The sequence below is a fragment of the Vanacampus margaritifer genome, chromosome 6, assembly GCF_051991255.1.
Source record: "Vanacampus margaritifer isolate UIUO_Vmar chromosome 6, RoL_Vmar_1.0, whole genome shotgun sequence".
Lineage (NCBI taxonomy): Eukaryota > Metazoa > Chordata > Actinopteri > Syngnathiformes > Syngnathidae > Vanacampus > Vanacampus margaritifer.
In genome coordinates, this window is record NC_135437.1 from 21,989,609 (window position 1) to 22,004,398 (window position 14,790).

Here is a 14,790-nt window from a genome sequence, read left to right on the forward strand (position 1 = left end):
GGGGCACTGGAGCCAATCCCAGCTGGCTTCGGGCAGTAGGCGGGGGTACACCCCGAAGTGGTTCCCAGCCAATCGCAGGTCTCCTTGCATTCATACAAAAAATAATTCTTTCAATAATCAGTTATGCTTATTATTTCTAATGAAAGAACACGTATTCCGGCTGAGTAGCTATTGCTGAGACAATGTGGAACAATGCGTGTTAGTCTATGTATCTACAGTACGAGTATTCTATTTCAGGTTGATGAGTGTGTGTGTAACACCCAAAAGACCAGTAATGCTTGCTCTGTGGTTTGTAACGAGGTTTGCCCCTAACATGCTTTTTCTCCACCTGCTGCTGTCACCCCTGGCACACACTCCAACACGAATGAACACACAACACCCCTCATACTGTCTCTTCCCCGAGAAATTGATTGTGCTACGTCAGATGAGGGTGGGGGGGGGGGGGAGTCCATGCGATACTGATCCTAAAATTAAATTTTCAACTCACTCAGTTGATGGAACTTCAACGAGCTTAACTTTAACTTGAAAACTACAGTTTTGTTTATATAGAGAATGGCCCCAGCGTCAGTTCCTCGCGACCAGTGATTAATCCCCCAAACATCGCAAATGACGTGACATCAGCACAGTGTTGGTGTCATGTTCACGTAGCTTGGCTGTGAAAGGATAGCAGTGTGTGCGTGAGTGTGTGTCTTTGTGTGTGAATCAGGGATGAGTAATGAGACAAACACGTGGGTCATTTTCTTTAATGTGCTGGCAGGGGTGGTGTTAGTGGAAAAGAGAAAAAGAAAGGAAAAAGAAGAGCTCGAGCAATGTGGGACTCACATTGATTAATTGAAACAGGGCATTGATTTGCATTGATGTCACTCAACGAGAAAGAATAGTAACAACGAACAAACTAATCTACAAGATTGTGTGATGAGAGTGTGTCCATGTGCTGGGGGTACATACTGTCACTCCTCAAACAAAGATGCCTGTTGTGTTATCCCAGCTCGTGGGTGTTGTTTTGTGTCTTATGGGGCAGTTGATAGATGCTGACTGGATGGTTGGCACGAGTCTGAATGAGAGATGTGATGCCAACTCTTCCTTTCTACATCACACGATGTCCGCCAACACTCATTGTCGCACACAGATTTACGTACACTCACTTGGGAGTATTTGCTGTATACAGACGCTCCCCAACTTACGAACGAGTTACGTTCCGAGCGATCGTTCGTAAGGTGAATTTGTTCGTAAGTTGCTTCAGTGCTATATTTTGTATTATAATTTATGTTTAAAGAGAATACGTACAGTACTGTACTACGTATGTTAGAGAGAGAGCGAGAGACACACACAGTATGTACATGTACGTAATAAGATAAATAAAATGAAGTTTAACTTACTTTTGGAAGATGTACTCGATGCTTAAGGATTTGATGGAGGAGGAGGAAGAGGAGGATTTTATATCATGAGAGGTTCTTCGTCGTCGCTGGAATGGGCTTCAAAAGTTACTTCCTCCTCCATAACTTCAATGTAGGAAGAAGTTGAGGGTCGCGGAGAAGAAGATGAGGGTTGATGAGTATCTTCCTTGGAGGATTTACTAGAAACTGGCCGAAAGAAGCGATCTAACGACGATTGCACAGTTTTCTTCTTTTTTCATCATAAATGATGCGGTAGCACTGTATGGCATCATTCAATTGATTTGCAACCTTTGTGCAACGTTCAATATTTGGGTCTTGCTGCTCGAAGAGTGCGATGGCTTTATCTATGAGCGACAGGCGTTTCTTCTTCTTCCTCCTCCTCGACACGTTGCTGAGCCTCCAATGCTGGGTGAGCTCTCACAGCGCCAAGCGTCGGTATTAGCGGCGGAAGGAAGCACTACAGTACTCGGAAAAAGGTGCGCAATACAAAATCTAACTTACAGCATCTCTTTCCGAACATTTTTTGACATGCGCGCAGACATGTTCGTATGTACCGTTGTTCGTAACTCGAATGTTCGTAAGTAGGGGAGCGTCTGTATTTGACAAAGAGAACGTAGTTTAATGACATGAATAAGTTAAATGACACCATAAAATTATCCAGATTAAATTACATTTCTGGGCATATAGTGGGTATGATCATTTAGACACATTTTGGCAATGGGAGTTTTTTTTGTTTTTTGTTTTGTCGGTCATAATCATGCCTTTGTGGAAATTACTTGGTGTATTGGGACCTAGGGTCCATGTCACAAAGCATGTTTAACAAACACCGAGACTAACCCTGAACTGTGAATTAACATGCCCTGCGTTGTCGGTTCCAGGACAGCTGATTTGAGGTAGTTATATCAACGCAGAGTTGTTTCACCTGCCGTTGCTACTACGCTAAAAAGACCACATCAATGGAGCCCCGATTTGGCAACTATGAAAGCGCAAAGCGCGGCGCCGCCCTCTGCTACCGCGTTTTTTTTTTTTTACTCCTTTCAACTGAAAATCTTAATGCGATCATACAGAAAATTTGAACATGTATTCAGAAAAAAAGTGCAACACCGCAGCGGCTCCCCATAGAGGAAGGCGGCGTGGGAGAACGTTGCTGCTCGGGCGTTGGGTGAATGCGTACATTTAAATGTAGTCCTTTGCCATCACAATAAGATTACAGGGGAAACCTGTTGAATAGTAACTCATTAATTCATTTCATTTAGGTGCAATCCTGCGGCGGGGAAGTGCACTTGCGCAACGCACAATATATGCTGCGATGTGCGCATGACTACAGCTGGTAATGTTGCAAATGTGAGGACAGATTAAGTTGTGTTTGTAGATGATGGACTGTGATGTGAAACGGTACCGCTCAAAAAGATAAATGTCCGGAAATGCTAGCATATCTATGCGCGGTCTGATAACAATCTCCAGTAGGGTAATTGTCAAAATAGACTTTAATGGACTTTACGCTATAGACTATAGGCGTATTTACGCAAAAACTGGCTGCAGCGGACCTTTATGAATGAGGAAATGTGGCTGAAAGGAGGCGGGGACAGAAAAAAAAACCTTGGAACATGTTACTACGGTAACAGACCGAGAGCTTAAATGACCTCTTTTTATGACATCCGTTTTCTCTGGTTTCAATGACCTTTCTGAAACAGAAAACGCTAAGTTACTCACATTTCAGGGTTTTTTGACCCAAGGTTCTCACTAAACCTGCTTTGTGAAATAGACCCCAGGGCTGCGCAAAATTCAGAATTTCAGAATTCAATTCAATTCGATGGATGACTTTGAATTCATGCAGGGTGTTGAATTGAATTTGAATTACTGGAAGTGACATTTAATTCAATGCAATTCAGATACACTCATTGTCATTACATATCAGTGAAAATGAGATGTGTGCTCTAAATAAAATGCCCAAAATGTTTTGTCAGCTATTTAAAGATGGAGATAAAGCAAAGGATTCTGGGAAATGAAGTGCTATTCAACTAAGACAGAGGTTGTTGTTGTTGTTTTTTTTTACAATTCCATTGATTGATTTTATCTGGCTTTTAATATTAACTCTTTGACTGCCAGACGTTTTGAGAAAAGGGATGCCGTGGGTGCCAGTCGATTTTAAGCATTTTGACTGATCTTTCAAGGGCCATAGAAAATTATGTGTTTGGACTATGGAAACACACATACTACCAAATGAAAGATTGGACTCTCATCTTTCATCAGAAAAAAAAGTTTGTTTCTACCTTATTCCGTTTTTCAGTAAACAACAATAGAAAATAGTTAGTTTCACCTCTGTTTTGAAACAAACGTCTTTTAACGTCTTTGGCACTCCTCCATAGGATTTTACTAAACGTTATTTAACGTTTTTGGCAGTCAAAGAGTTAATAAAAAAGCAATTACATTTCATGGAATTTCAATTCTATTTCCTGCAATTCAAATTTGAATTGCAATTCTGCTTCCTGGTTTGCCACCTCAATTCAAATTCAAATTCAAGAATTGAATTGGAATTTAGGGGTCATTCTCAATTCAAATGAAGAATTTGGATTGAAGGTGAGCTAATGAGGCAATGTGGCAGAATGGTGATTGACTTCATTTCACAGTGAAAAAATGTGGGTGCAAATCTCTATTGGAACATCTCCATGTGGGGTTTGCATGGCGTCCTCATGCTTGCAACCCCGCAGCATTAATCGTTTTTAAAATGAAGACCAGGTACTCCTGAGGAGGAAGCATTTTTCGCCACATCTTGCTGTATTCCTTTGCCTTTTTCTGTGTGTGCGTGTGTGTATGTGTTAGCAAATGGATGTGGGGGTTGACATGGTTCTCAGAGGAAGTCTGTGGTCGGACCGTTTCTGCATATTTTCCCCTCATACAGACACACACACACACACACGCAGACACACACATTTTCCTTGTCAAGCAAAATGAAGATTTCTTTTTAAAGTACCATTCTGCTCCAACGATGTGGAAGCCGTCTCCCCCTTTCTGCTACTAATTTTTCTCCACTCTCCTTGTCTTATGCACAAACATGCACAAAATCTAACTGGAATAAACATAAAAACCCACAGCCTCTTGGGGTGCGGTCCCCCTACATCCTCTGTGCAGTGTGAGTAGCTGTGGTAAAAGAGGGCCCTGTATGAGCTTCTCCAAAAATAGCTTGAGTAAAATACTGGCGCATGGAACTGCCCAATGTCTCAAAAAAAAAAAAGGGAAAAAAGCATGCATGTTATAGAAGAAGGGTTTTGATTTGTTGATTCATTATACTATATAAAACGGATTGAAGTAATTAAACAAAGAGAGTTTTTAGTAACAGCTGCTATAAAATCCTTACCATGTTCTATGTGTCAGTCCAATGACTCACACGGGGTGTTTTGGTGCTACTTGAAGGTCAAATGTCAAATCAGAATGGGGGGAATAAAAAAAAAAAAAACCATTGTGAATTAAAAATTGCTACAGCATAACCTCTAGAATTTGGGGGCGTGGACAGAAGAGTCACCATTTCCCAAAAATTTGAATATCCTCAAAAAAAATGAATCATTTCCATAATTCCATTCAGGAAGTCAAACTTTCATAGATTATAGATTCTTCTTCTTCTTTTATTTATTTTAGTGGTTTAAAATATTAATTTGTTTAATTTTTACCTAATTTGGGCTTCCGGGTCATGGATGAATGGATGGTATTTTTTTAAACGATATGAAGGTCAAATGTCTAATCAGAATGGGGGGAATAAAAAAAAATAAAAAACATTGTGAATTAAAAATTGCTACAGCATAACCTCTAGAATTTGGGGGCGTGGACAGAAGAGTCACCATTTCCCAAAAATTTGAATATCCTCAAAAAAAATGAATCATTTCCATAATTCCATTCAGGAAGTCAAACTTTCATAGATTATAGATTCTTCTTCTTCTTTTATTTATTTTAGTGGTTTAAAATATTAATTTGTTTAATTTTTACCTAATTTGGGCTTCCGGGTCATGGATGAATGGATGGTATTTTTTTAAACGATATGATGTTGGCCACCAGACCCAAAAACAAAGAGCCAAACCAACTACTAAAGATAGACATATCATTTTTTTTCATGCATAACACTGAAAAGCAGACATGGTGATTTCTTGACAGTATTCAGATTTTTTGAAATCCTGTTTTCGTGGGTTTTATGACTGGAAGCCCAAATAGTGCAAAAAGAAACAAATAAATACTTGAAATCACTTAAATTGTGGGTGCAGAATCTATAATCTGTTAAAGTTTGACTTTTTGAATGGAATAATGGAAATTATTCAACTTTTTCTTTTTCTTTTTTTTATTCAACTTTTTCCATGATGATAATACATCCTTCATCTGACAAACTAGTTGTGGGTAGTCAGGCACTCCAGAGACCTAATTATTTGTAAACGAGCAATTAAAAAGTTAATGATCCATAATATGTCCCTTTGAATTACTTTTCCAAAAAGTCCTATGGTAAATAAATAGTGTTTCAAAATCCAAGTTGTTCTTGTTCAACTTTAGAAGCTGCACTCTAATTACTTGCCGTAATTATTTTTGGCATTCAGGCATTTAGACATCCAGAACCCAAATTAAAGTACTGGTAACTTGAATGAAAAGCTAACTATTAGTAAACAGGGGAGGGGGATAATGTTCACATTGACAATACTGACATGTGTACAAGAAGGGTTTAAATGTTTTAAGGTTAAAATTAATATTCCCAGTATCCCTTAGAAAAACACCTCAAACTCAAAGAAACAATTCTAATGTAAAACATTGACATAGAAAACTTAATAGAACAGAAAATAAGATATTTTGAGTGTCAATAATAATAATAATAATTATTATTATTGTTATTATTATTATTATAATGCATTCAATGCAATTATGACATCCGCCACACGTGCCCAGAATGCAGAATGTGTCTGCCTGCACCTGACCTGTGCCACAACTTAGACCTGCTATCGGCAGACATAAAGTTTAGACTACTTTCAGCCACCAAATGGTCAGACGTGCCGAGGGCATGTAATAATAAAAGAAAATGCCCTTGGTCCACGGGAACGCCCAGCATGGCTCAGCACGGTCTGTCAAATTCCCAAACATGCTAAATGAGGCACGAAAATCAGGAAGCACTCACGTGTGAGCTGTCTACGAAAATAGGGCCCCATGTGTTACTAATATATGACTGGCTCATTCAGTCAGTCTTTTGCATTAGGAAAATGTCGACATTGTTATTTTTTCGGTCTTTCTGAGCAGTCAGTCAGTTTCAAGCCATGATAAATAACCCATATCGTGTTCAGTCCTAATATGTTCTATTGATATTATAGTGAAAGGTATTTGAGATCTTTTTTTTTTTTTGCTTCTGTTTTCCTCAGGTCCATTTAAAGGCTCCAATGATCTTGAATGGAGTATGTGTGATTTGGAGAGGTTGGATTGACTTGCAGAGGTTGGATGGGATGGGATTCCTGGAATATGATGATGAGAGGGCACAGGTAGGCCTACCACAGCACATATTAAAGGTTAACTAAACTCACATACAACACATTATACCTTACTTTTTTTTTTTTTCAGGAGAGCTCAGTATTGTTCATTTGATTTGACATCATCATTGCTCTCCTTTTTTTAAAAAAAACAAATAAATTAAAAAAATTTAATAAATGTTTTTTTTTTAAATATATATACATATATATACATATACACACATATATATATATATATATAATTTTTTTTTTGTATGTGGGTGTAGTATGTGCGTGTGTGTGTGTCAATTTTTTTGTTGTTGTCGGAGAAAGCTTGTTAATATCTTTAGCTAAAACAGGCGGTTGGAGCGTACCCCGAAGTGTTGGGATTTTTTTCTTTATCATATTTTTAACTTGTAGATAATGTAAAAAATTTCCGTTTTCTATATTGTATTTTTGGAGCAAGGATGTATATGATATAAACATATTATCTGAGAAGAGATGGTGGAGATGTGTAATTCCTTTCTGCTCCCACACAGCTAAATGAAACGGTTGGTTGTTAAGTTGAAAGTCGGGGTTATGCCATAGGGGAGAAAGCCCACAGGGCTCCACTTGGGCTTTTGTCAATTCTAGTGCCTTCCACCAGGCAGTCACGGTGGCGGAAATCATTGGGTTTTTAAAACAATTATGACGCTTAATCGATGTTGTAATAAAGAGTAAATCTCGAAGTCTGAGGTTATTACAATCCTTCTGTTCTAGTTCCAACCAACAGTTAGTGTCTCTGTTGGGTTGTGCCCATAGAATGATATATTGTAGCTGGTTAGCTATATAGTAGTACATAAAATTTGGTGCCTCTAGACCACCTTTGGATTTACTTTTACATTATACCTTACTACTGTGTCTCACGTAAGTTTTTTTTTATAAAATAACCGGTTTGCAATTTGCTCTGAAGCTCTGCTTGTGTTTTGTGCGTGATCTTAGCATGAGGACGCTTTGGCTCAGGCAGCATTTGAGGAGGCTCGACGCAGGACCAGAGACTTTGAAGAGCGAGACCGATCACACAGAGAGGACCTAGAGGTGAGAGAGTGAAAGAGAGACAATTCAAAAATGCTTTGACAATGTGATTTCATTTGAAACAGTAACAGAACAAAATGTAGAACAAACAAACAAAAATACATTTTTCACTGAATATGGCTTATTGTTTTTCTGCCGTACCTCGCCACAGTCTACAGACTTATTGGCTTTTGTCAGAAGCTACAACCATGCAAATTCCGGGCACTGATTGCATGCACACTTTTATTATTCCTAGTCTCTTGTTAGACTGCAAATTAAATAAATTAATTTGAAAACCAGATTAAAAGACATAATATATGATTGTGTCTCCCTTTTAATCTGAACATGCCACTGCAAGCAAATTACAAGTGATTTTTTTGGGGGGTGGATCAGCTTTACAAGGGTAAATATTTGTTATTAATCAAGTTATACCACGACAAACTATTTGTAAAATAATTACCAGTAGTTATTTTCATGGTAATATTATTTTTTCCTTATGTATTTAATTGCAATTATTAAAACAAAATAGATTAGTATTTTTTATTTTTACTTTTTGTTGCATTCTCCTGTTTGCATGATTGTGCTTTGGGACATTTTAGGTTTCTTTGAGGTGTGCTAGTATTTCTTTTTTGTTTATTTTCTATTTATATACATTTTTATACTATTTTTGGGGATCATGGGGTGGACGGTGGCTCTCGAGGACCAGGGTTCCATATCCCTGTCATAGAACCTTTCTTAATTGCACGGAATGACTTGCCATTAGGAAAACCAAGATTTCCAGAGACCCCAAAATGTCTCTTAAAAACACACTAAAACGGTTTCTTTGTTTTAAATCAATTATTATCCATGCAATGGACGAGCCCCTCTTCTTTTTTTTTTTCTTTCAAGAGAGCTCAGTATTGTTCATTCGATTTGACATCATTGCTCTCCTTTTTTTAAAAAAAACAAACAAATAAATTAAAAAAAATTAATAAATGGTTTTTTTTAAATATATATACATATACACACACATATATATATATATATATATATATATATATATTTTTTTTTGTATGTGGGTGAGTATGTGTATGTGCGTGTGTGTGTGTGTGTGCGTGCGTGCATGCGAGCGTGTGTGTATTCATCAGTTCACCTAAAGCCCATTAAAAAAAATCCCATACTAATAATATAATATAATAATAAATTGCCAAATGCAGAAACATCAATGTAAGTTATCGAGCCCCTCTTCTTACTGCACATGTGCAGACTTGATTCGGAAGATGGTCGCGATCAGGTGTGAGGAAAATGATGGTGGAGTGGAGAAGATGAGGAGGTGAGAGTAAAACTGAACTTTTTCCATCATCACTACAAAAGGTGTCAACATTTGTCACTGACAGAAAATATGCCAGACACTGTTGCCAATAGCAGTAGCACACCCGTCTGTGTCAAGTGGAAAGTTTCATGAATGACGCTTTTCATTTTCGTGAATACTCCTTGAGTATAAAAGCTTTCACAATTGTGCAACTATATTAAATGTTGATTAATGTATCTATCAATTATACAGCAAATGTGTTTTGCAGAGTCACTTTTTTTAGACAATAATCCTCAAGAAGCAACATAGGATTTTTTTTATTGACTATTTTGTATTGAGGCGAAAATAAGAATTTCGTCGGTATGGTACAAGAATGTGGAGGGTCTTTTGACTGGGTTTACCATAAATGACTAAATACATCCCTGCTTATTAGTTGTTTGCCTTTGACACGCAAAGCATATCACAAAAGCCTCAAAAGTGAAAGAAGAGTTTACCACAATTGACCAGAAATAATTTATTTTGTGTTTTTTTTGAAGATAGAAAGTACTTTGTGTTTCTGTTCCTGAAAGTTCTGTTAAATGTCAACTCTCCATCCATCCTGCAGTAACTTGTAACCATCCCAAACGTCCTCATCATTTACTCCATGCAAACTCACTTTACTATCAAGGCTTTGGTGAAATCCGCGGAAAGGTGGCATCCGACATTTGAATCCTGAATTGTTTATTTTTTTAGGACCCTGTGGTTTCTAAAATCTGGGACTGATGACAGCCAGCCAGCCAGCAGAAAACAATAAGGTCTGTGTCCTTCATTTCTCACATTTATCACACTGTCATGCACTAAACCACCATCTGCGCGTGTGTGCATACGCCCTTCTCCATTACTTTCTCTTTTTGTTTTTGTTAAATGGCTCTTGGCGTGCTTGGCAAAATGTGTGTGTATCAATGTGCATGCATTTAAATCGTATACGTAATATGGGCTGTGCTAAAGACAACGCCACCACACAACAATAACAAAATGCTGTATTTGCTTGTACAGTGTGTTCATTGGCATACTGAATTCAAGACTCGGTATCTGCTCAAAAGCGATATCTAGGCACTAGCACAGACATTTTTTGCGGGGGGGGGGGGGGGGGGTCATGTGTTTTAAAGGACTTTAGACAGGCCACCAGTCAACTGCCGGGCACAATCAACCATTCAAATACATTAACACTTAATGGACTATTATAGAGGCAAGCAATTAACTTAACATTAATGTTTTTGGAACACCCCCCCCCCCCCCCCCAAAAAAAAAAAAAAACACACAGGAAGAACTGTGAACTCCACACAGGAAGTGCCTGAACCGAGATTCAAACCAGGGATCACTTGACAACACCAACTTTCTGCCCCTAAAAGAGATATATCAGATCAAAATATGTATTAGAACTCATCAAAACATAACCGATGTGGCTTCCCGTGTTCATATAGAAACTAGAGAGGACAGAGAGGGATGCACTCAATAGACAGAGATCAGATGAGGAAAATACAAAGAGAAAAAGTCAGGCGTTGTTTTGAAGGTCACTTTTCATCTTGCTGATCTCAAATTTCTTCCCTGAGGCACAGCGAAGAAGAAAACTCCCACTGAATTAATAGAATTGCCATTGCTTACCCCTGAAAGACCCTGAAGAAGACATAGAGAGGCCTTATATCTGGTAGAGAAATTGTTTTGATGCGCATTTGGACTGGGAAATTAGCGGGTGTGTTACGTTCCCGTAATTTGCAAAATGCTCTTGGATATCTTTTTGGAGCAGAATAATTGAGAGTTTGTTTGTTTTTTTCCCCCAGTTGACTCATGTAACGTTTTTGTTGTTTGTCTGTTTTTACTTCATTGAAAACTGCAAAAAAAATATTTCTTAGGAAGCATCGGTTTACTTTTGAAAGCATCATCCATTTAATACAAAATTAGAAACATGTAAAAGTTTCTTAACTTAAACTTAATGTAAATTCATATGAATCAATAAATACATTTTATATCCTAAGAGGCGCTAGTTTACCACGACCCTGAACAGGACACAAAAATAGAATAGAAAATGGATGGATAGATCTTATACATCCATTTTGGAAGAATCTTACTGGTTTACAGGTCCCTAAATGTTTACAATGCACACAGCTAATACATATTTTAAATATTCAGTTCAGTGTTTCTTCAATTATTCTTGATTAATATTAATTGACTTTCTGAAACGTCTCACTAAAACAGAACTTAATTAAATCAATCAAACGCAGGGTTTTGTCGCTTAGTCAAGGTCAAAGGGTATCTGTAAAAATGATGGATGGATGCAATAGAATGATAAATACACACACACACACACACACACACATACATACACACAGCAGAAAGAGAATTTGGTGGTAAATGATCATCTGGGCCAGAAAGCATTAATATATCATTAGTATTGATCGACATCAGCCCCCCTCTTCGTCTCACGTTCATATTGCTCAAGTGGATGCACAAACTTGCAGACACAGCAAAGCTGCTGCACACACACACACACACACACACACACACACACACACTTCTCTAGTATTGAGCTGTGGTTAAGCGGCCAACACTGGCCTAGCTGGCTTCAATTTGCGTGTGGATCAATAGAGAAAGCTCTCCTGCCCATATGATTAGAGTGCTCCCTCCTGCAAAGAGAATCCCCGCACAGTGAAACAGCAAAAACAGTGAATATTTTTTTTAAGACTCCTCACAAACACTAAATTCAGTCATAGACAAAGCGGATCGCACAGCCATTGTTTTGGAAACAAAGCAGTCCATCTTCATCCACAAATGACAAGTTCAGATTCAGTCAATTAAGCTTGTACTGTATAAATTTAAAAACTATTAAAAAAAAAAAAATCAACTGAGTGATTTGATTTGACTAGACTTGCCTCTATTTCTGACAAGTGCTTTTTCTTCACTGCGAGTTGAGCCAGTCAGGCTGGTAGGGGGTAAAATTGTATCATGACATATTGCACTATAAGCGTGTGACTGTGATATTTTGCCATTATGGCGAATCACAAATGGCATTCCAGTTGAACTAGTGACCCCATTTACAATCTCTGTCTGCATTTCACTCTGCTACCTGCTTCACTCCTTGTGCCCAGTTTCTCACCTTGCCGCCCTCCTCCCACTCCAATTCTCTCAGCAAGTGTAAACAACACGTAACCACAAGTATTTTTTTTTACAGCAGGAGCAGGCTGTGCCCCACACGTTGTCACAAAATACTTCGAAAGTTATGTCAATCACGTGTGAGTGCGTGCGTGTTTATCAGTGGCAGAGATCCTGCTAAGTGTCAGCAAGTCAACCTCGTCAACGGCACAGAAGTGCCTTTAAATAGCTCTCTTGTGGCCTCTAGCGGTACTTTATTGAACTGCTTCATTTTTTTTTAAACCAGTTGTACAAAACAGCCATGAAATATCTATGTATTTATCTGTATAAAAAAGTTTAAGTCGTGGACATTTTAAATGACGGGTTTTCAAAGCTTTCTACATAACACAATCATATGTAATTGAATAGTATCAGTAGATAAACTGGCTTCGTGTTTTGTGTTGGGAATAACTAATAATTTCTCTAATTGTTCTAATTGTTTGTATCAGTTGGTTAGGTTGTACATTTCAAGGCTTGGTCGTGTTGATCAATACACTGATGTAGTGTTTCTGTTCAAACATTTAGGTAGAAATGTGTTGTTAGAAATTATACAATTTTGGTTTACGTGTAAAAAGAGAAATAGTGCCGCATGCTTTTCTCAATATGCATGCAGAAAGAAACACTCATTTTTTGTGATATATTTTGATTTTTTTCATCTTGTACTTAATCTCCTCTCTCTACCTCCTTCCTTGCTATCCTTCACATCCTCCTTTCTGTCCTATTCTGTCAAATCATCATTCCCCCCCCCCCCCCTCTCTCTCCCCAGTCTAAACGACAGCAGGACCCCAGCCCTGGTTTAAACATGGCCAGCGCTGATGCAGAACACAAGATGTGCTGATGAAGATGACAAGTGGAGGAAAAACAAAGAGGACGAGACTCAGGCTGATTTTCTTTCACTTTCAATGCAATCCACTAAAAAGAAATGTGGAATTTTTCAAGTATATTTCAATATTTTTAAATGAAACTGTTATTTTATTTAGGCATTTGAATATAGGAAATTAATTAAACTGTAAGTGAACCAATTGTAGATCAAAGTAATGATAACAACATCGAATGTGATTGATCACATTTAAATGTGAACAATTTATGAGTAAGCAAGAGTTGAAGATCAAGTCATGCAAAATCTTACTTCTGCTTATTACAAAAAACAAAAGTATATTTTTGATCAAGAAAAATGTGTGGGAAGATGAGAGGCAAACAGAAGGATCATTGATTAGAAAATTAATCAGCAGCGATGATCACTTGACTTCAACACGAAAAGGAAAAAAACCTGCTGTGTTCTGAGACCAAAGTTTACCTTGCTGGAATGAAAGGGAGGTTGATGGGCGGGATTGATGCCAAAAGTATTGTTTTCTTATTGGTAACTGTTTCTCAAAAGAACACATTGACGAGATAATCATCCCAAAATGTTAAGTCAGGGGTTATGTAGCAACAAGTCATTAAATAAATGAGGTGGGGGGAGAGGGGGGGGTTCTCAAGATGTCATCCAGATGCGATACAATCAGTCAAGTTCACATGGATTTTGTTTGCATGGAGCTAACAGAAGGATATCTATTTTGTTGACTGTTCTATGGGCAGTCTATTTATCATGTCGTTACAAGGTTCAAATGAGGAATAATTGGGTGAAGCAAAATCACATGACTAGAAATCGACACACCAAAATACTTTACAAAGTACAAAATCGAATTACTTTTTTTTATACTTTCAATATATCCATCGGCCAGTCCCCCAGTTATTCCCCATTAAGGATTGTAAAAGTGTATATGCAGTAAAAGAAAACAATTTCCTGTTACAGCACGAGCGTAGGGAAATAATTACCATGTTGTTTCTGTGTGTGTGAAAGTCATGATGTTTACTTTTTATAATCTCACTCCTTTTCATATATTATTTTTGTTCATCTTTTATCTTTGTTAGTGATTACAACAGTAGCCAGGGTTTTGTTTCTGTCAGGTTGGAATTTGAAATTTACAAAATACCAAAATCCTTTTCTTTATTATTATTTTTTCTCTGCATTTCATTGTTCCATCTGTTTTATTGTGTGCTGAATGTGGACCCAAAGTTCTGTTAGTAGGTCACATCAATGTTTTTAAAATTTCAAACAAGTTCTTTTTGTACATTTCTATTTAACCAAAATCAGTTTGTTTTGTTCAGCTTCATTGTTAAGGAAAATTAATGGATCTTATTCACAGATACGTTTGTCCACTTCTCTCTTTGTAAAATAAATCAAAATTAAATGAAAAGTTGACCTTGGCAGAGGTCTGCTTACTGACTCTTGTAGCTTGTTCACTGCTGTCAACTATTTGGAGTGCACTTGGCAATTTGCTAAGGAAAAACTCGGAGAGCAACTTCCAAAGGTTTCAAGGAAATTCTAGTCCACTATCCAATGGCTCAGAAGTTGGAAGCAGTGCACCAT

General features: G+C 37.7%; 1 protein-coding gene across 2 annotated transcripts in view; it reads left to right on the forward strand.

Moving 5' to 3' along the window:
* cbfb (core-binding factor subunit beta) overlaps positions 1 to 14,627 on the forward strand; it is a 30,137-nt gene extending 15,510 nt beyond the window's left edge. The window contains exons 4-7 of one of the 2 annotated variants that reach the window (XM_077569586.1): positions 6,782 to 6,898; positions 7,847 to 7,942; positions 9,942 to 10,003; positions 13,144 to 14,627. In XM_077569586.1, the coding sequence (XP_077425712.1) occupies positions 6,782 to 6,898; positions 7,847 to 7,942; positions 9,942 to 9,971 (243 nt within the window). In that variant the 3' untranslated portion in view covers positions 9,972 to 10,003; positions 13,144 to 14,627. The remainder of the gene's footprint in view (positions 1 to 6,781; positions 6,899 to 7,846; positions 7,943 to 9,941; positions 10,004 to 13,143) is intronic. The other variant, XM_077569587.1, reaches the window with a different exon arrangement.
* The last annotated feature ends 163 nt before the right edge of the window (positions 14,628 to 14,790 follow it).